At 30.1% G+C, this 23,950-nt stretch overlaps 2 protein-coding genes across 15 annotated transcripts in view; both read left to right on the forward strand.

The window, feature by feature from the left end:
* Positions 1 to 23,950, forward strand: part of gprs (speckle type BTB/POZ protein) — a 54,927-nt gene that overhangs the window by 22,533 nt on the left and 8,444 nt on the right. For 4 of the 7 annotated variants that reach the window (XR_011782294.1, XM_071891853.1, XM_071891855.1 and 1 more), the window contains one exon: positions 73 to 1,773. Coding sequence is in view for 5 of the 7 variants with exons in the window: in XM_071891853.1 (XP_071747954.1) it covers positions 73 to 267 (195 nt within the window). In the remaining 2 variants the exon portion in view is untranslated. Of the gene's footprint in view, positions 1 to 72; positions 1,774 to 22,593; positions 23,938 to 23,950 lie in introns of those variants that run through there. The other 3 variants (XM_071891854.1, XM_071891857.1, XR_011782297.1) reach the window with 2 other exon arrangements.
* Positions 12,799 to 23,950, forward strand: part of LOC121127214 (uncharacterized) — a 36,613-nt gene continuing 25,461 nt past the window's right edge. For 2 of the 8 annotated variants that reach the window (XM_071891846.1, XM_071891850.1), the window contains exon 1: positions 12,802 to 12,901. Coding sequence is in view for 2 of the 8 variants with exons in the window: in XM_071891848.1 (XP_071747949.1) it covers positions 22,705 to 22,762 (58 nt within the window). In the remaining 6 variants the exon portion in view is untranslated. Of the gene's footprint in view, positions 12,902 to 13,132; positions 14,181 to 22,628; positions 22,763 to 23,950 lie in introns of those variants that run through there. The other 6 variants (XM_071891845.1, XM_071891847.1, XM_071891849.1 and 3 more) reach the window with 5 other exon arrangements.

Genomic DNA, 23,950 nt, shown 5'->3' on the forward strand with positions numbered 1-23,950 from the left:
AATACCACCTACCCTTGCAGACGTCCCTAGTTCTATTTTATAATTTTTGATTAATTTGTATAATTTTTTTAGACAACAAAAAAATCTAATGGACGCTCTATGTCAGTACAAAGTGGGGGTTTAGATCCATACGGATCAATAACTACTTTGTCATCATCTACTTCATCTGCTGGATTTGAAAAGGAAACACTATCTGTTGATGGAAGATCAAACACATCTAGACACTCACCCTCCCGTTGTTCGTCTATTAGTCGTTACTCAAATTAATCAATAACATCATATTCAATATTTTTTAAGTAACTATGTTAGTTAATATTAAGCATCATCAAAATTATCGACTCTCCGACGCTGAACCATCCCTAATTACTTAATAGTTCTTATTTTTACAATTCCTTTTCACAAAATCTGCAATTTATCAAAAAAAAAATTCTTAGTGATAAGGATTCAAAAGAATATCTCAAAATAAGACTAACCTGAATTTATAGAATAATTATAAGTAATTAATATTTCTTCTTTGAATTTTTAGATATTTTTGTCACATAATGCAAATGTGTACACGCTACTATGTGTTTGGGAATAGAAAAGTTATTTCTAGGAACTTTACAAATTATTATCTTCAAATCTCAAAAACTCTCCCTTTTCAAAGGTATGAGGTTATGTAAATTATAAACGTTCCTTGTTTTTAAGAGAAGAAATGCCATGAAAAAATACATTTCTAAACACTTTTGTAACTTTAGTGCTCGCAAAATAGCATGTATGGTTATGATTTAAGTACCATGTAGGTATTGTAGTACTACCTCCCTAAGTTATACATAATATTTTCATTCTTATAATCTAAAGTTAGTAGAAATATAAGGTTATGCCATCATGTAGTTGGGCTTGCCATAATTTTCAATTTGATGTACCGAACCGACTACTGGTAAATACATGCAGATTTTGACGTCATAGAGTATAACAGCAGTACTCTAACAGTAACAGTCAAGGTAAACGATAAATAGCTACTCTTGGTAAGAGGTATACTCTTTGACGTCATTATTAAAAAGCGTAGTAGATGTCACACATCAGGGGAAAGCGTTATATTATTAACTTGTATTTCTATTAACCTTGTTATAAACAAGAAACGTTTTAAATCATAGAACCTCTAAGATTTTAAAAATCATAATCGTTCGTTGAGGTTTGAAGATTATAGTATATTGAGTTCTTAGAAATAAATTACCCTTGGGTCCGTTCCAAAATTATACATGCCGTAACGTGTACTCGTCAAATATATATTTTGAAATTCCCCTTCAGATTATTTATTAACCTCAGGAATAATGTTTCTGAAACTAATTGGTGACTCAATCGCTTAAATAAACGCATATATTCTAAGAGGCATAGCCCCACAGATCCTGAACGTAGATAATTTCAAATAAAGTTACCAGTGTAATAAAAAAAATATATAAGCTATATTTGCATAAAGTTACAGTTAAATTATTTTTTCTCCCCATAAGCAATACAATTATTATTGATATAAATTTCTCAAATATCAAAATTTAATTATATAAATATAAGGAATGAGCTGCTGGTGCATTTCTCTCCCTTTTCAATAATAGAAATGTAAAAGAAGGAAATAAATAAACTCCTTTCTTTTCTTCAAGAAACATGTGTCTTCTCCTTCAATGCATCGGCGCTCCCAACGCCCTTGAATATAAAAAAAATTCTAAATTATAAGTTATAGTTAATAATACATGTATTTAATAATTTAGTGTTAAATAAATTTAATTGTAAATAGTACTTCAGATATTGTTATGGCTAATTTATTGATTGCTTCTGCCAAAAATTTAGGGTAAAAAATAATTTACAATCGGTTTGCGTCTTTTTATTAGATAATATTTAAGCGCTTTCAGTTTGTTAAAATAAACCCTTCTTCTTGATGATATTAAAAGCAATATGGTAGCCATCGAAGTCCGTTTATTCGTTGTTGACGTCATATGTAACGTAATGTTGGTAATTGCCTCATAATGATATGGTTCGAACCTGTGAGTAAATCACACCGATTCGAATATTAAATACAATAAACCTTTCAAATTTGATCAGCGCCTTCTCTTTTTTTAAAATTTCCATTATTATTTTTTTTTCTTGAAGGAGAAGAAATCATAAAAAAATACTGGAATGTATTAAAAAAGGAGAGGTTTTGTCAAAATGTCCTAAATAAATTAGCTAAGGCTGTGAAGATAGACTCCATGATAGTAGTAATAATGACGAAGAAGAATTGGATCCTAAATTGTACGTCAGAATTAATATAATGTTTTCCTATATCAGAATTTCAGCATCATTTACCTTCAGGATATGAAGTTTATTATTTCATCATCCTCTAACTGAAATTTTTTAATATAAAAACCAAGAAATTTCAATTAATTTTCTACTGGATCGGGTTCAAGTAGGGGATACTTAATTGTTATTTCAAGGAAAATTTAAAATGTTTCCTGTGTTGAAGAATTTTCTAACAAAAACTATAAGCATTTTAATTCGAATCCTTAAATTGGATGAGTTTTAGTTTAATTAATGCCCATGGGACGAATGAAAAACGTACCTCCTTTATTACAGGAACTAAAAAGAAAAAAAAAATCACGTAATCCATTTAATTCTGGAAGATAGCTTCTCTAGGAAGAATGGTGTAATAATGGATTTAAAGTTTTCAAATTAAGCGACAACATATTTTAAGTTACATGATTATACAGAAAATAATATACATTTGTAAATAGTTGTTTACGTGGAAGTTATATATTATTTATATTAAACCAACTCTATTCCTTCTAGTGTAAATATAAAAATAAATAAAAAGTAATATTAAGTTAAAAAGTAATGATAAAGTATACTCTATCATTTGGAATGACATGGAGATCTATTCTTCTATTACATACATTCGAAGTCTGCCCTTTGATTTTTTTTCTTTACTTTTGCTAGCAACTATTATGAACTGCTTATTCCTCCAATTTACATTTCCGTTTACTATATAAATGTAATATGTTTGTTGCTTCCGTGAAATTACATGTTTATTAACAGAAATGCACGCTTATCTAATGTGGCGACCAGTTTATGTACTCGGTAGCGCCCTCTCTACAGATAACGAATAACTAATCCTATGTTTATATATATATTAAGATAAACTAATTTATAGTAGCAGATATTAGAATATACTTTTCCAGTAGTGTAGATATCCCTAAATTAGTGATCCCGAATGGTAGAATATCGAGGAGGGAGATCGACAATAAAACAACACAAATCGTCAGTGCACTGTCTGTTAAACTTCCAACGTTTTATACCAACCAACCTTCGTTATGGTTTGCCCAAGCTGAACGCCAGTTTTGGCTCAGGGGTATAACACAAGAGGAAACAAAATGTGACTACGTCTGCTTGTCACTGGACGATATGCCAGTTTCTTGAGTGGCACCACCGATAGAGAATCCACCCAAATGTCCACCTGAATAAATATAAGCCTGCGAACTGCGAGAAGTTTGAGGCTTTTTTGAATATCTCAATTTCATCGAACATATTACAATGATGGATTCAATGTTCTTCTAATTAACTCACTATATATTTTATATTTTCGGTGTATGGCAGGTATGGCTGAGAGAAGTAGCGATGTCATGATATCTGAAGATGATGACACAAGCGTTAGCAAAGAAAATAGTGAAAAGTAATTTCTAACAAATACGAATGAAATAAGTCAACCAAATCAGACAATTACATAAAGAAAAAAGAATAAAAAGGAAACCTTGAAGTTAATGCCCCTTCCGAGTCGGAAGACATAAAACTAGATGCAAATTGTAGTATTAAATCAGTTTATGGACCACAAAATAACCAATCACAATTAATTTCCGACGACGAGGATCCTAAGAATAAATCAGAATAAAAGGAAACTAAACATATCTGTAGGAAAAATTATGAAAATCCCACCAGTGTACAAGAAACTCAAAAATTGTTGTATCATCACATTTAGTTTAATAAATGATTATGAAAGTATTTTCTTCAATATAAAAATCAACTAATTAATTAAAAAATTCAAATGAATAAAAAACAATACTTCTTCTAAAAGAAAAAAATCAAAACTGACGGGTTTTATTAGTAAACTAAACTATCTTGATAATGTTTGTATGTATGATCTACAAATTAGTAAGTTAATGAAGTTGTCATTTGTAAAAAGGTGGTGTTATATTTATTGTTTGAATGCAAATGGGGTTTTAAAACTTAATATACGTAACAAAAAAAAAACAGTACAACAACTGAACTAATTATAAAAGGATAGTTCAATCCGTATTTTATTTCCTATACTTCTTATTGGGTTGGGGAATCTTCAAAGATAAAGCAGTGTATCTGGCTGCAGCTGATATCAAGATAGTCCTTCGATTTCGTCCTTCAATAACCCGTTCTTCTGTGAGTTGTTGAGCAATAACCACTTTATATTTACTGATAGACGAACCAATAGCTTTTTCCTCCTCTGAACTCTGATTCCTGTTATATGGAATACAAAATAGCACAAACGCTTTCCAATATCTTATAGGTATGTTATAAAAGAGGGAATGCTCTAATCTTTTTCTCCCCACGAATTAAGTTACTCGAACAGTTGATCAATAAGAAGTTTTGTGACGCATAAAACGACATAAATCTTTTAAATCATAAATTTGATAACTTGTTTTTAAAGACATTACAAAAAAAAATTACCTTGATAATGTACTAGAGGGCTTAAATTATATTAACATTTCAAAAATTGAAAGAAAACTTGCAATATATAGCTTCATTTAATAGCTTAAAATTACCTCTTAATTGGCTTCGACGTTGTGGGACAATAATTAATTCTAATTAATAGAGAATTTTTTTAAACTTTAGGAAGCTGAACATTTTATGAACGAAAAAAATATAATATTTATTGAGAGTATCACTTTTTATGAGATGGAATATCTTGTAGTAGCCAATGAATAGAGGACTACAGATTTGCTTGGCAGTTTGGGGCAAAACATCACCCCTTCTAGTTCACAAAAAAATATTTTAAAAAACACTTAACGAAGCTCGAATATTTATCCATTCATTAGTGAAAAAAATATAAAGATTGAATGACGGAATCTATTTTTATGAGATTAAGAAGTTGTTGTCGCTAATAAATAATAGGACTATTTCTTTATCTTTAAATTGGCTTCAACGTTTAGGACCAAACATAATACTTCTAATTAATATACATTTTTTTTTAAATGCAAGAAAGCTTAATATTTTTCTATTCATTTGTGAAAAAAAATATAAAAATTGATTGAGAGCATCAGTTCTTATAATAATTTGAAATTAGTAGGCGCTTATAAATTATAAATTTTTTCATACTTTTTAAGATACCTATATCTTGGCTCAAAATCTACAATATACTTGGAATTAAGTAATATAAAATTTTTTATAATTTTCAGAAATGGACAGCAAAGAAGAGAGTATTAAATATCGTTTTATATTCGTCAAGAGTATTTACAATATAGTGAAAAACTAAGCAAACAAGTCTATTTATGAAATTGGGAGGTTAACTTCCAGTCATCATTCATGCGTTTCAATGAACGCATAATAATCCTATCCCATGTTTGAGGAAGATCTAAGCTCCTTCTATATTTCTTAGTGATAAGATATGCAACAGTAGATTTCAAAACTTCAGAATTAAATTTTAGATACCAAGAGAGAAAGATGTCACTTTGCTGATTTCGGAAGAGCGGAGTAGAATCTTCCAGTAATAAGAATCGATTTCATCTAATAGTTTTTCCCTTTCCCTGACAAAAGGAGGTGGTGTTGTAGAAATGAGTCAAAATATTTTTTTTCATATTATCATTGACTGAAAAGCTTCCTTTTTTTTTTTAATACCTAATGTTTAAATTTTTCCCCCTTTTTGTGGTTGAATTACTGCTATTTAGGCTTTCTGGGAATCCAATTCCGTGCATGTCTCTCTCCAGTGATTACGTATTTCTAGTTCTATAACTCTTCTATACTCTCTTTTAGAACTATAGTAAACTTCCCTATCAGTTGCTAATTGTGTCTTTTTTACTTTTCTTGACCATTCTCCTCAAGTTACTTAACTCCTAGGTCCACTATAGTAAAGCTTTGCGTTGAAATTTCTCTTTCAAAGGCGCTACTGTTTCAAATACAATATTTAAGGAATTTATAAGGTCATAAGAGAGCATTTCAATTTCTTCCAAATTAAGTTCACTTTCCTGACCAGTTATGCCAGAATCTCTTAGAGGACTTAGTTTCTGACTATTTAACAACTTTCAAATTTCTCAAGAGTATAGACTAATTTTGTTAGTCCAATTGAAACATAAGTTATCCGTGCTTAGACATTGTAGGTTTATGAGATACTCTCCATTGTGATACAGATGGGAACATTATGCCATTTGCAAAGGTTATGTCAATTATGGATGATCTTACTCCGCCTACGAATGTTGACCTTTTCGTCTGACTACAGATATTCATTTGTTGTATAGCACACATCTTCTCGATTTGTTACCTTTTTTGTTCGTGTTATCGGACCCCCATAAATAATTATGGACATTTGTGGGAAGTGGTACATATTCCTTTACGGGGTTTTATTAGTAATTTACTCAGTGGACTTTCTTAATTGTTTTGATCCGTAAAGATTGATTCATGTTCATTGCTTCTTCTATCATTGCTCTTTCTTTGATACCACCAATACACAGAGGCAATCCCAATTTGGTATGAAAATATGTTTCAAATTGCTCATATCTTATTTTATTTGTGGCCGGGCACTTTGCCTTTGTGTGGTCCAATTTTAAACATTAAAAGCACTGTGTCATTTGCATAACAGATATTAACTCTGTCTTTCATCCCATAACAGGTATTATAGCTGGGAGTTTCCTCCTTAGTTTTATTCTTAATTTGAGTTTTCCAGGCATAAAACTGAGGAATCTTTTTGAATGTTGAAGCTCCTCGTCATTCTCTTGCTCCAGCACGTGGGAAACATCTTTAACTTCTCCTACAATTTCTCCAAATTCCTTCATAATCTCCTTTGGATAAGGCAAATTCCGGTTTCCGTGACCCATGGAGGGTGCCTTGTATTTTTTCTCCTTTGGAAATAACAACGAAAAAAAGATTCTATTTGTGATCCATATCATGAAAGGTTAGAACGTCCTCGTTATTGGCAATCGTTTTTAGCCTTCTCAGTTGTTTTTGCAGGTTATTAAGGAATGGTTTCTCCTTGTTTGCATTTTGGCGGATGACATCTATTGTGCTATTGGAATCAAGGACCAGTGATTTACTCCTTATATTTTTTTGCACAGCTCCATAGTCCATGGAGTGCTTGACTACTGCATGGAATATATTTATATTGTCAGGTCCAAAAGCTTTGTTATCTTTTAAAAACTTATTGATATAGTAGATTATATTTTCATATGTAAAGATAGAACAAGATTATACTTTTTTTAATCTAGAAAATCACTCCGACAGCATCCCAAAATTCCTAGACAACTATCACGAAACACACTGCGAATTGATTTCAGATTTGTAATGACTTCATTATTCAAAATATTTTTTTTTAATGTTCCTTTAATTGGTTAGATGGAGTTACACTGATTAAGTATAAGTAAACATTGTAGTATTAAAATTAATCCATTTAACCTAGAAATCTTTTGGTGAAATCCATATACATATAGTACATTTCTTTCTCTAGGAATCACCGGGTCAGGAACGTACACACATCAAATTCAAGAATATTTTTTTCAATTCTTTTAGGATATATTTTTATTTCATCAACACATGTTTTAATCTTTTATGAGGATTTCTTTCGTCATTGACTTTCTACTTCATCTCTTCTTCAGCAATCCCAAATGTATTTATATTTTCTGAAGTTAGCATACGGACAAATAAGGATCCTTTATTCATTATTTGATTGATGTCTTCCTCTAATTGCTTAACTTTTTTCTTTTTCTTATTGATAGTTTCTGAAATTATTTATTGAAGACACTTAATAGTCTGTTTCAAGGGTATGATTGTAGGAAATTCTCAATCTATAATATAATTTTCATTCTTCAAAATAAATGAGCCAATTAGGAATCCTAAAATTTTGTTCTGGAGAGGTGAGGAAAATTATAAATCCACCATTATACTGATAAGAAGAAGGTTCGAATCGGTATCGCGTTTTTTTAGTATAAAAACATTATCATGGAGATATCAAAGTTCGATCTATCCTTGATTCCCATTCCTCCAACAGAAAATATGATTACCATTATTTAATGCCTTTATGATGTCAACTAGATTCTATTCATGAATTAATTTTTTGAGCATAGCAGTATTCGGATTTACATAAGGTTTTTTATCAATATCAACAATGAGGTTTCCAATTTAAAAATACAAATTCACTATATCATATTTGGTTTTGCTGTCACTCACTCTTATTGGATTATTCCATAAAAAGATTATCCTTCGAAGTGAGCTGAATCCAGTGTAGTATATTTTATAATTGGAGGGAGGCATTATGGACATGAACTTAAACAAGAGAAAGACACTTTAGATAGTAAATCTTATAAGCATGTTACGACTGGTTGTAGAGGGATAATACTTTTCATCTTAGAATGACTACTTCTCCGTTCTCTCTCTCTTCTCTGATGTTTAATGAAACTATTCTTTTCATACCCATATTTCTTTTCGGGTCATTTGCATACGGTCTATAGAATGTAGTAACCTATTGTCATTTGAATTGAGTGATCATCATTTTTATTATAACGTATCATGTTAGAAAAAATAAATGATAAAGAAACGATATAACTAGCTATTATTAACTTTAGGGGTGTTTTTTTATTTATTGTACGTGATAACCCTGAGTCAGGTGTTGATATTTTAAGAATCGATCTATTTGTCTATCTTAATGATATTATATATAAAATAATATTTGCTAGCTTTTTGTACTTCTATAGTTTTGTCGACATTTTTACCGCCATTACCTCTATTTCTGAAAAAGACTTTTCTTGAAACGGATTAACATCATTTATTTGTGATGACTCTATCCCTTTTTGAATCCGAGGATTGTTTTCAAGGCATTAACAAAAGTTCCAGACAATGGTGGTGAAGGGGACATCCCTGAGATGCAATATCTCAAGAAAAATAGCCCAAGTTGCAATCGGGAATTCAATTTTAAGGAAGTCCATTGGCGGAGTAATGTTTAAGATTGGTACGATTTTTGTTTGGTACTTGTGTTATAGTTTGTGACAATATAAAAATATGAGTATTACTGCTTATAATATTATCTAAAACTGAACTTGTTTTTTATCGGTGCAGCCAGTTTTTCTTTTTTTACTGCGTCAGATTATTTATATTATTATTGTTATACTTATACTTTATCATTATTATTAAAGTTAAGCCCTTATCAGTCTTGCAGTTCTAGTGGTTCAACCGGTTCCGGTTCTTTCAACACTAGAATCGGAACCGACAAAGTCGAACCGAGACCGAAATATATTGCTTATCGGTCAGGGTTCTTGTGTTTTTGTTTTTACATATTAAGAAAATACTGTATATGTAAAAATATAAATTACCTTTAATCAATAAGTCAATTTTCTAATTTCTTTTGTACAATTGCAGCATTTTCCAATGACTTTTTACATCGCCGGGGTAATATAATTATATCTGAGTTCCAAATAGCTAAGGGCTTCTTAGGGATCTGGAAAAATGGTTTTGGGGACCAGACAGTGTAAATAAAAGAGGGAAAGAGTAGGGTAGATTATGGATCCAGGTCAACTACTAAGCTTGTCGGGGACCTATAATATTAATATTTTTAAGCAAGGGTTTCTCATCCTTTACTATACCAAGGCCTCGCTACACTAACAAATTTTTAACCGAGGCCCCCTTTATACGAAACATGGGTACTATGTATGTGTACACTAAAAGCAATCTTCAATGTTCCGTCTTCCTTCGCCCTTCCTTAGCTTCCTCTGAGCGCCCAGTTTTGAAAACTATTGTGTTAAGGAATCCTAGTTTTTGGAATCCCTGTTGAAACTTGGCCCACTACGCACTCTACGTATAAGGTTACTACAGTCCTGTTTGTATTAAATATTATTTCATGGGCCCGAATTTTCTAGCCTTACCCATTGTTTTCAGTTCCGGTTACCAAACTGAGTCTGTATAAAAAAGAACTGAGACCGTTAAAATTAAAAAACCGATAGAGGTACTGATAGAACGCTGAACCTGAACCGGGTACAACCTTCCTTATTAGTATAAGTGAATCGTTTATACTCGTATTTTTCGTAATTAAATTTTATGCATTAATAAATATTCTACTTTATGGGTTATGTTTTTTAGCCACTGCTCTATTGTTTGGTAGAGCACATTTTCAGTCTCCATATCTTTCATGTATGGATAGCAAAATACTTTCTTTTTGTTCAAGGTATAAAAATCTATACATCTTCTTTACAATGCACTTTTACCATGAAGCGATATCGTAAACATTTGGTAGAGGCGTATATAAAAAAACCTGGGGGACTATTAAAAAAAACCGTTGATTGTTTGTTTTTTAGGTGGAGACGTCAAAGTGTTAAAACAACCATTTTATTAAAAAATTGAGATAACACTTTTGAAAAATTACATATTAATTAAATATTGTTATCTATTATAATTAAAAAAAATTAAGTTATGATTTTTATAAATCCCGCGATTACTCCTAATTCCATAACTTTACTATTCCAAACTTTTTTTAAAGATTTATAAATATTTTATCATTATATGGTTAAAAATTTTGAAAAGTCCAATGGTACCAACCTTGAAAAACTTGAGGGGAAAAATTAAGGTAATGGTTAACTTTTAAAAAAATACTTGATCGATAATTCATTATGCTTTCCTATCATTTCTTTTGTTTATAATATATCACAAATCTATCATTCATCAAAAATGCTGATTTCTTTATGTTTAAAGCCTCGGAACTCAGTGTTGGATTTCACTTAGGGATCCAATATTTTATTTTTGAGCATGTCTACTATTAATGATATAATATAGCAAATTTGAATGAACCCGTTTTCTGATTCAATTATAAAACTTCAACGTCTTATTGTAACTTTTTATCCCTCCTTTGCAAATGTGGAATGTTAAATAAAACATCAACAATACTCAAAAAATATAAACTACAAGTAAAATAAATTTTTAGCAATATTTTTTAGTTAAAAAAAATCAAAATTATTATTCAAAGAAGATGTAGATAATTTCTTTAATAATTAAATATTTTGTGATACCCACCACTAAATTAATCTAATAAATACTATCATTATTATTATTTTTAAATAACCGCCATTACCAATAGTCTGACCGTTGTCACTTCTAAGTGAGAGCTTTTTGAAAAACAAGTAAATGTGGTTTTTTTTCAAAATATTTTTCTGATCTACTATTAATTCCTTAAATTTGTGTCGTCAAGTTTTCGAAGAGTTTCAAAATATTTTATGAATATTCTAAGCTTTAGCAAATCTTTTTTTCAACAAGTTACTTATTATAATAATATTAGAACTGTTTAACGGAAATCAATTCCAAATAATACTTGATTTATTCGAATTAAGATTTTAGATCTCTCTTGATTTGAATTACAGCCATAAAAAAGTTTATTCGACCACGAAGAAGTTAAGAGGTATTCTCAAGATTCCTTAAAATATAAAAATGAACATACCTGTAAATCTGGTTTGTTTTTTAGCTGGCCCGATAATTTGTAATTGTTAGTATAAAGAATGAATTTTAATTTTCTAAGAAGTTGTCATTATTATTTAATTACTAAATAGTGAATGTCCTTTCCTAAATAGATTTTTATATTCAAAACCTGTTTGAACGTTCGTGTGTGCTCATAAAAGACGGAGCGTAACTCTGAGGAATTGTTGCAGAGTTATCATGGTAAGTCCTTGTTCGACTCAGAGTACAATTGGGAATCGACATCAGAGTTTATATAGCAAACGTCCTTGTTTATAACCTTTTTTTCTTCCTCTTTGTCACAGCTAATTGTAGCTGATCTAATGAAAACGTCATGAGCATTATTCTTTCATGACATTCTTCAAATTGTTACGTTTGCCATGTTGATTTTCAGTTTCTTTTTGTAACATACCCATTCCACACTGGGTTCTCACCTTTGTTAATGAATCATGTTAGATATTTCTGTGTGAACTGATGATAAAATAGAAATAATAAATCAAATCATTTGTTTGAGTCATTCACGCCATTATCTTTATTGTATTGCAAAAACCTTTTTTACGAAAAGAAACAGAAGTTATGATCAAAGTCAATTGTTATTAGACAATTCGTTGAAACTATGGAATTATTATTTAATAATTGTTAAGAAGTGTTTACAGCTTAAGAAGGACCAATTCTAATTCAACCAAACAACATTCAAAATACTGATTAGGAGAAAAGAAGCTCTGATAACAAAATATACTTTATATTTTTGTGAAACACTGAAGCTGAAACACACAATTAGCTCAAAAAAATTTCGACCAATTTTATTTATGTAAAATATTTTTTAATCGTAAAAGTATTAGATTTAGATACATGTTCTTGTTGAATTTTGTATACGAATCTAGCTTATTATCTTTTCAAACTGACATTTTATCATTTTCAGAAAATTCATTTTTGATTTTACAACATTTATTGTTATAACATAAACTGGGAAAGTAAAAATAGCCTTGATTTTTATAATTTTCTAGATAAATTCATATACGTAATCATGAACAAAGTATGATGTAATAATTATTTTATATTAAGGCACGCTTTTTACAGGATTAAAATAGAAAAAGCTTTCAAAATATATAGAAATTATAACAGTTTTCAGTAGATATCATACATTCCATACAGTGATATTAAAAAACATACTTTAATAACTATTTAATAAATAAAAAATATTTGAACCTTAATTTTGGTAATAAAAGTTAGTATTTTTATACTTGAGCTGTTATTTTTGTTATTTCTTTAATCGAAATATTTATTTATTTTGTTATTTTTACATTTTAAAATCTTTTGCTGTGTATTTTTGTTAAATATTATTTTTACCTGTTCTTTAACTGTATGTGATAGAACGATGCTATAGATCTTAAATTTTGACTCCATATTTATTTAATTTGTAGATTATATTTGATTAAATATATAATACTTCTAGCTCATTCAAATAATTTCATCCTTATTTCAATTTACCTTATATTAATTTTTTAGTGTATAATTTTCAAAAAATAGCTATATGTAGTTTCAAAATATTGTACTTATATTTTTTCTAACAACAAACTTCATTCAAATTCATATCAAGGACATAGAAAAAGCATCAGAATTGCATGTTTATTTATTTTTCATTATACAAATTAAAACCAAAAATCACTTATTAACTTCAACCTTCACTTAAAAAATAATTGAATAAAGGTAATATAAATGCAAAACAAATACAATTTATTCTTCACGTCGACTTTAAAATCAACTTTGTTTATATTTAAAACAATTTTTAAATATTTTGCATATATATGTACAATGCTAGATTTATTGATATAAAATTTTAAAAGGTGAAAATAATATCGAGAGTAAAGAGACATTTTTCGCGTATATAATCTTAAGGAATGCTACTGAAATGATGAACCGAAGAATTGACTTTGTGGTTCAGTAATGGAACAGGAATCTCATAAAAGCGAGGTATATTTTTTTGAATTCGTAGGAGAGCATAATCAAAGACCAAACTGAAACAACCCTCCCATATGGCAATTCCTCCGTCAACCATGACCTTAGAATCTTTAAAAAATAATAATATTAGAAATACAATTTTGCAAAGGGCAAAATCTTTGATAGTCGCAGGGTGGATAGAAAAACTTGGAGGATCTCATGGGAAAACTTGTAAATTTATGGGCAAAACAAATATGCTGAATCCATTAATAAATTTCGAAATGAAATGGTTACAGTATCGAATGTCCACCTCCTGATTAAAATTAAAGGTATTCGGGAGGTCGAAGAGAAGAACATTTTCGTAGAGTATGGATGAAGTTAGACATCTTAGACGGGTTCATCACGACGTCGATACAGTGCTCAGATGAAAGAGAAATAGAAACTTTTCATTTTGAGCGTCCTCCTGTGACGTAGTGAAAATCGCCATAGACGCCATGACAATTTTGAGAAACATATGGAGCAGTGGGTCTGAACAGAGATGTGGATAAAAGAAAGGATAAATAAATGTAAATTTATTTTTAATTAATAATTTTTAGTTTTATTTACAAAGTCAACATAATACATATGATCTATCAGACATTTAATTCACTCTCCTTTTATCACGTCCTTACCTGTATTGAATCACACAACCTTTATTCCAAAAAGAAACAGGAAAAAGACAAGAAATCATCTGATAGTTAGCCAAATAAGTCAGTAATACCAATTCCTATTTATCTCTTAAATACAACTAAACTACCACTGTCACATTATTTATCCACAATTTTTAAAATGAATTGCATAAATTCATAATATTAAAATCCTAAAAAGTATTTCATTCGTTACTCTATTATAATATTGTTCATTAATATTTTATTTTAAGCGTACCTATACATTTCTACTTGTATATGATACCCAAAATTTATTTGTAGAATGAATAAAATGGCTAATATATATATATACAACTATGAGGGATGAACAAGAAAATGTATTTCTATCCTTTTGGAGACAAAGAATATGTATTATAATACATTACTTCGTTTATTTATCAAAAAATAATAAATTATAAAATAGCCATTACGTTCTTAGTAAGACGAGGGAATCTACAGCTGGCAACAAAATACATAGTGTAATTTTGTGTTGGCGAGGTAACGCCGTATTATCCTTAGCTTTACATTATTTTCGTATTTTTTGTCATTTTATTTTTTGTTCCCCTAAGAACACACAAGTTCAATAGAAATACAAGGTTATACCAGGTGTACGACTGATGTTTAACTTCCCCCATGCTTTTCAATATTGATTGGTTGCGTGTTTTGTCAAAATCTGTCTTTCTTGCCAAACAGTCGGTACGATACATCAATTTGAAAATTCTAGCAAGCCCGATTACAAAATTACAATATTTCACACGCCCACGACGTTTTATTTAAGAAAATAGTAAAAATCTTACAAAATAATATATTTTTTCATTATTGCATATACAAATAATTAATAAATAATAACATTAGATTTCATATTTATAAATTATATTATTTTTTCATCTTATTGATTCTTTTGACTATATTTACAAAAGACAATAAATAAATAAGGTTAATTCTGCTACAAATGGTACAAAATGTTTTGCTATGTGCAAACTTATAATATTTTATTGAGTACGATTTTTCATTACTCTAAGTCCAATCCTTATACTTTTCTCTACGAGACAAGTTTACCTATTCTAATAAACTTATACTGGAATATCTGAATGTCATTACAACTCCCAAACTTATAGAATCTTTTCGTATTTACTCATTATTATTTGGATAATATTAAATAATTTCTTAATAAATTATATATAGTCATGTTCCTGATCTTTACTTTGGTTATATGTTTTAAAGAAAACTACATTTGGATTAGATATATATTTTATAGTACATTTTATTAATCAAATAAATATTTACTGAATTTGGTTCAAATTTTGCATTCATCTATGAAAAAACATTATTCATGTATAACAAATATTTACAATTTTTAACTCATTCGAGAGATTTGGTAATTTCTTCATATGAAAACATCATAGACTTCTTCAATTGTAAATTAAAAAAACGCATTTTTCACTGTAATTATTGAGTCAATATGGAAATTTCTTAAAGTAAACATAAAGCAAGATTGAATTTATTTATTGTAAACTCTCCTTCTACTGTATTCCTATTTAATGGAGGGTTTCGACCATTATTTCTCTTCTAATAGTCGGAAATTCAGAACTACATCCTGTGTCAATAGCCATCGTTCTAAAGGTCGAGGACCAAACATATTCTCTTTAAAGTAAGCCTGAAACAAGTATTTTTGTTATTCAATAAATATTGAATTTAACAGAAATCGTTAGGTGCAAAGACTTAAATGATTGGTAGGAGTTCAATTAGGACGTCGAGGGACCTGTTAGGTTATCCAGAAAACATAAATTGTGGCTTATCAGAAAATGTTAAAGTAAACTTGGAGATACTAGTCATTCGATACCTAACTATATGTAGAATCTGGAGAAAGATTTAACCATGAGTCATATATTGGAGTAATGAATACTTAACTCAAAGGAAGAAGAGTACGAGAGAGATAGAATATTGTGTATATTTATGTTTTTAATTCATTGATAGGATTATTATTTGAAACAGGACTAGATTGTAGTGAATTTATTCAATATTAATAATAATATTCTACAATACAATTAGACAAACGAAAATTTTATAAAGGTTGAATACCATTATGAATATTCCTAATCAAATAAATCATCATTATATCTCCACTATTCAACGCACCAAAAGAATGATGAGTTGCACATCTAGAGTACAAGGGCACGCAGAAGCTGTGTCATCTCTTGCAACAAACACAGAAATGACATCTTTAACATTGACCGGGTGAAGGCCTTGGTACCTACAAATATTCCCCTGGTCAATATCTACAATAAGGAGTTCAAAGACTCTAGAAGAAGTACTCCATGAAGACAATGTCTAGCCGCACCACCATGATCAGGACAATGGGGAAAAAAGCTGGGAGTTTATGTACTAAATCAAGAAGGAGCTGAAGGATAAGTTATTTTTCGTGTTCATTGATGAATGGAAGGACATTCTGCGTAGGCCATGTTTAGTGCTAGAAACCCCTTTGGATGGAGCACCCTCAAGAGGTTATACTTGATTAACATGGTAAACCTGGGCACAACCAACAACTGTGATGTACAGCAAGGCATCAACTCTTTTCTGTTCGGGCTCCTTGAAAATGACCTGGACTACGATAAGGTGTTATTGCTCGTTACAGACGGTGCTACTTAATTTGCCAAGTCCGGCCAGGGCTTGAAAATGATGTAACCAAACCTAATGCACTGTATCTTTCTCATCCACAGTCTCAACTGTATTGCAAAACTAGTGAGATACTCTTTCCCAAATGTGGACCACCTCATTGCTCAGGTAAAGAAGATCTTCATTAAGTATGCCCGCTGCAGGTTGGATTTTGCTGCCTCTTTCAATGTTCCCACCCTCCAAACCCAGCTCTTACAAGGAAGGGAACATGGTTTGAGGCAGCCTGTTACTAATGCCAAAACTTATATACCGATAAGGAGTTTATTCAGCAAATGCCTAACAACCAAAGCAGCACCATTGAGGAGTCAAAGAAGCTTTTGATAATGCTTCTGTTGCCCAAGACCTCACGTTAATAATATTATACTTCAAGGTCTTCAAGGCGAGCATCATCAACTTCAGGACAGATTATCTTTTGTCCAGACTTTATCCATCACTAAGAAGAGCCTGACCCAACCCAAAATTTCCCAAAGCTAAAGGAGATTCTCAAAAAGAACCCAGCATTTGAGAATATGGTTAACAATGGTTTAGTCAGGAGGGATTTAGTTTTTTTCCACAACGTAATTTGATCGAATGATCTCTTTTTTTGGAAAATAAATCCTTAAAATAAATATTTTTGAGGGACGGGGGGCTAGTCTTTTTAATTATTTTTTAAAATTGGTATATTTTATATATATATATTGATTTGGGGGGGAACTACAGTCCCTCCAGCCCCCCTCTGCGGACGTCCCTTTTAGTACTCTCCGGTGTAACACCAAATGTAATAAAATAACATATTAGTTATTATCAGACCATAAATATAATATATAAACTATAATCATAAAGCTTATATATGTTTTAAAAATAAATCATAAAACATTTGAGAAAATGTTTGACTAAGTTTGAGTTTTAAAGTAGATCGATTTTCGTTAATAAAGGACGGAAATACTCTCATGTTCTCTACGAATTAGGACAAAAGAAGATATCCAAAAACGTTATCTTGAACATTGACGTTTGAATTTCGATATCATCGGGAATGACGTGATGGAAATTTATACGTAGAAGAAAAACAAACCAAGCTAAACCTCATACGAGAGTAGAATTGACTCCTTTCTGGAGTGGAAATCTGTCCATCCATATATAAAAATGAATTCAAGGATTGCAAGTATAAAGTGATCCATTCGAGATCATATTCACATAAAAGGCTCTTAATGTGAAATATAAAATAAGGATTATTAATTAGGCTAATATGTTAATTGATAATTAGGTTCTAATACAATTTGAAGTTATGACCTCAAAACTTAAATAGATCACCATTTGTAATTTAGATTCCTTTTATTTTGACTACATCTTAGATTGTTGTCTTGGTAATAGGACATTCTTTCACCAATAAGGTGGATAAAGGACTTAGAACCTCTTTTTTCCAGTAATTATTTCCGGACAAGCTCTATTAGTGAATTATTTTAAAGTATAAAAACATATTAATTGCCTTTATTGGTTTTAATGGTGTGCCAGTTATCATTAATCTAAATTCATCTGCATATAATAAATATTTTACATTAGAAGTAAAAGATTTAAAATCAATATTTTTTTCATTTTGATAAATATCATGTATTAAGTGGTCAAAACATAGAATGAAGAGTAGTGCAGACGAAATGAACCCCTCTTTAAAAAAATAACTCCAAAATTTTTAGTTTTAGTTTTCAATACAATCACGTCATCCAAACGAATAATATAATCTTCAAAAACGTTTCGTTGCAGATTCAGAATAATATAACTGTGGGACAAAGTATGAAATTGTTTTTTAAAGTTGATTGATATTAGCAACACACTTTCGTTTGACTCTAAAATTTTTTGTAGATATATTGTCTATTATGTCATTAATTGAGAACCGTACACTCTTATTTAAAACTATATTTAATCTATTGGCAAGACCATAAGAAACAAAATATATTCAAAGAATTCTGCCTTGTATATGGACACAGATTCTTGAGATAATTTGGATACTTATTATTTAAAATATATATATAAAACAATGCTCCCATCACACACAAATCCAAGGATCGATATCATAATACCTTCACATAAAAACTTTACAACATGTTACGTAAGTGATTCACATATTTCTTACAAAATTTGAAGCCTAAACCAGATGGTCTTAGTGCTTTATTTAGCTTGGCCCGATTTTTTAATGGATTTTTCAATTTTCGATATGACTTGCAATGATATCTCCAATCACATCTATTTCATCTGCAATAGTATACAAATTTTTATTTATATTCTTGTTCTTTTCCCCCAAGTTTTAAACAGTTCATCTATCGTATTCATTTTGAGTTTTACTTCATTAAATAGGTCAGCCCCTTGGTATAATTGTTCTAGTTTATTTTATTTTATGCATTTTGTTATCTTTTTATTTCGGATATTTTCAATTATAGCTATCCTTTTAAGTCATTCTTCAGCTTGTCTATTATTTTAAACTTTTTTTATAGAGAGACATATCCATATGTCATTACAATCCTCGATGATCAAAGAGTTTAGTGTCATTTACTTTATATAATTTAACTTCTATCGGAAAACCTTTCAATAAGAATGTATATGTTCGCGATGGCACATGTCTAAATAGCTTATTCGTCGCAAAAAAGTGTGAAAATAATGATTCGTGTCTAAAGCACCGTAAAAATCATAGGAAGTTATGATATACTAGATAAATTATGAGAGGATGGTAATAAAAATAAATTCCACTCTATATCTAGCCAAAACATAAACATAGATCCCTCCAATTTCGACTTGGATATTAAGTACTGTAAAAACGCTTAAACTTACATAGTTCATAAAGTTTTGGAGATATCTTTGTAAAAAATTACATTTTTTTTGCAGTATAAATTTATTCTGGTACTCAAAGTATCAAAAATAATTCTACTCAAGATATCTTCTAATGGAGTATATTCTCCCATGACTAGTTCTCAATTATAGAAAGTGGCAACCACTTTATTAAGGAGGGAGCTCTAATATTTGAGTCTCGACTGCGTATGAGGTTGCCGAAAAGTGCCGGCGCTGTGTAGTTGAGACATTTCATTATGAATAATTGAATGTCATTAAATGTAGATTTTAAATAAAAAATAAATTATGGTTCTATCCCATCTAGTTCTTTCGTAATAAGCCTACAAAAGATTTTCCCAATTTATCAGGACTACCCTGTATGAGTTTTGTTTTTTTTTATTCACCGCATTCCTACAGCTGTATATTATAAAAATTCTGTTCCATGCTAATTCCATATTCCTGACTTCCTCTGACATTAGTTTCCCCATATCTTTACGAAATGTGAAATTGGAGATCACTATTCTCATATCCTCACGGCATTCTTCATCTTGTAGGACTGATAAACAAAAGAATAATCTCATTTTCTGTTTTACATTGTATATTGATTCGATCTTAGCTAGAATAGACAGATGGTCATAAACAAGCATGTAAGTGTTCTGAATTTTTGGGCTTCCATTAATTTTTTTAGAGTTCTGTTCAGCGTTCAATTAATAAAGAAGGAAAAATGAATTTGTGTTACAAGCTATATGTAAGGCTGAATTGTTAGGTTGAAAGTTGAGATATGATCATTTATAGATTTATAGAAGATCGTGAAATAAATATAAGTAGGTGATGATAAGTTTTATGTTAGGAATAGTCATAGTTTGTAACAAATTTGGATCCATCCAAACAAACCACTTCAGTGAATCCACCTTTTGAAGTTTTATAAACACTAGTGTTGGCTTGGTCCAAGGGTTTTATTCCTAATCAGCCTTTCTTCCTCTTTGCTTCTTTTCTATAATCTGTCTTATCTTCTTCAACATTACGACCGATTAGTGAGGCCTTTAGTTCTAGCCTCACTTTTGTCTTGACTACTACATAGAATTAAAGAAAATAAAAATTAGAAGAAAATGTAAAATAGTTATAAATTTTAATATTCAGCATTATATTTTGTACCCAATACCTCCAACTTTAAACTTAAGGTATGCAAATCCCGGAACTCTTTTATCCCTAAATGATAACTTAGTGTGTCCAACGTTTAACATTAGAAACTCTGTTGTATAGCTCCCTCTAACTATAAAGAACTAGTTAGCTAATATATGGAAGTATATTGAGGTATAGATCCTAAATCTTCGGAAGAATGATATCCAAACACGTTTATGTTTATGAACATACTTATCACGTTAGAGTTCCCATGAACTGTTTCTGCATATATGTAGGAATAAAATGTTTGGAACTTTGTTGATAAATATATCTAGGACATCAATGACACTTAAGGATACCTAAAATAGGATAAGAAATGAAGTATACATTGAAAGGACAGAGTTTCAATAAAAGAGCTGCGAATGAAGGATGAGAACTCTCTTTGCTCCTCACTGAGTATTTCCTTCGAGTATTTTTTCTCTCTGTCTAACTCCTTAGTTCTAATAGAAGTATACAATCAATCTATACAAGATATAAAGCGATGGATGTGTGTTTGAGCCAATGGATGATAAAGTAACATATTTTGACGTTAAATGACATTTGTACTATGAATGGTACTTTCATTAAAGGAGATGAGATCCACCGAGTGAGACACTAGAACCTCTTCTATCTTTGAGCATCAAATATATCCGGATGTCATAAAAAAGACTGATTCAAGTGTACTATAAGTGAACTCAGATACATATATCGGGATGTTCTGCGAAAAAGTTCAAACCAAACTATCCTTATTGTCTAAAGTAATGAATTGTATCATTATTCTGACTAAAGTTTATCACTCGATAAGATTTTATTTATTTATTCCTCTTTTACCAAATGAATTATTTTGAATGTTAAAGATTTCGTATTCTTCTTATTTTCTCTTACTTAGCTATTAATGTTCTAATATATCCAAAGAAGTCTGATTGAATGGGTGTGGTTTTACAATGAGTCTTTTAAACTTTAAAGACCACGAGTATGGTTTTACAATTGAGCTCATAGACTTTAAAGACTACGATTTTCAATCATATCAATGTATCCAAATTGCAGTAAATCAGATGAATCCCTGAATGTTTCGAGAAACCACGATCCAACTCACGTTTGAGATACGCCTCGAAAAAAAAGTCAGGATTTCGGCAACTATCATACCTAAATCTTCCTAGGGTGTTTAAGGCAGTTATTTTAATTTGTTGTATAGATAACACGATTAAGTCTATTAGTGAACTCTGAACAATAATAGTCCCCAGTCACTATAAAAAACCTGAGGTGCCAGGAAAAAAAACTGAATGGAAGTTATAAGTTATGCGTTCAAAAATAAATTTATTTATTGATTTAATTGGTTTGTTGCAAATTTCGAATTCTTAAAGTAATGTATGTAAGTGTCGCTACCTAACATATAAACTTACTTAACAAAATCTATCTAATGAAAAAAATTAAATTTTAAAATATAAATAATGATTGATCTTTTTTTAATTCTGATTTGAATTTTTTTAGAATATTTGATTGTTAGTCTAATAAATTTCAATAAAAGTTGTATAATTATGTGTGTGAAATTTTTTATGTAAAAATGTAAGTGTTTTTGAAGATATATATATTTAAAACCCTTTTATTTCTAGATATTTGTTTAAATTTTATAACATATAGATATGTTTTTTCTTGACAGGTTTTCAAAGGATACAAATTTTGATTGGTCCCATCATCGTCTTTTATTGTTTTTCTTCCAAACATATATAAGAAAACCTTAGTTATAAACTTATATAATCAATACATAATTATGTACAACTCAATGGTGTATACATGGATAAAAATAACATTTTTTTTCAAGATGATAAGTTCGTTTGATTATGGTTATTTTACATGTAGTTTTAAGTTAATTTATAAATGCAATATTATACATTTTATAAACATATTTAATAATGATAAGTAAATGTAAGTCTAAATCAGGGATGGGCAACTGGCAGCCCCGGAACCGCACAGTTCCCTCGTCCACACTCAGTGCAGCCTGCAAATTGAACAAAATAATTTACTATAATATAATATTATAGTTGTATGAATGTCACGTTGATCAGCAAGTTTGTTTGGGTATAAAATATATAAAACGTGTACAACCTATGTACTATAATATTATTTTATAGTAGTAAATGTATGTATGCATATTAAATACGATTTAAAAAAAGGGAATTAGGAAGAGGATTAGCAAGTTTATTTTAGTATCTATTAATAAAATAATTTGAAATAAAATAAATAATACGGGTAGTTCTAGTCTAATATATGCTAATCTAAAAAAAAAAAGCAAAAAATAGCAGGGCCCAGATTACCTTTCGCTTTAGAGAAGAAAAATTAAACAGCTATGGCCACTAGCAGCGGCAAAAAGAGAAAACTTGACCGAGAAAATTTCACTTATTTGCCAAAATTGGAAGAAGAGTATCTTTTAACCAATTTCAAATGGAAACCAATGTGTCTAATTTGCTTGAAGACATTATCTGCCCAAAAAGATTACCATAAAGTAGTCATTGTGGGATTGGAGAAGTGTTTAATAAGAGTACAATGAAAATGAACAAAGCATTTGGTGACAATAACAGGGCTAAAAACTTTGAAACTGTGTCTTTGTCCAGACGCACAGTAACACTGAGGATTTTTGTCATCCACGATCATGTCGAGGAAAAACTGAAACAAGTCATGCCGGACTTCAAGTCTTCTCATTAGCTTTAAATGTGAGTACAGATATGATGGATGTTAGCCAACTACTGGTTTTTGTACGAACGTTTGATGATGCATTTGTCTGCACGAGAAGTTATTGAAATTGGCATCTTTGCACGTCACCACTAAAGGCAGCGATATATTCAGCGCCGTTACCAGTGTTGTGAGTGAATATTGTGGCTTGAAAAAGCTGTCTACTGTTGTTACGGATAGGTCACCTGCAATGCAGGGAAGATAAAGGAGTTTCGCTGGGATAATCAGGCAGACCGGTGTAAACTGCCCTATACTGGATTGTATCATCCATAAGGTGAGTAGCGTCA

This window comes from Lepeophtheirus salmonis, chromosome 12 (genome assembly GCF_016086655.4).
Source record: "Lepeophtheirus salmonis chromosome 12, UVic_Lsal_1.4, whole genome shotgun sequence".
In the NCBI taxonomy this organism is placed as follows: Eukaryota; Metazoa; Arthropoda; class Copepoda; order Siphonostomatoida; family Caligidae; genus Lepeophtheirus; species Lepeophtheirus salmonis.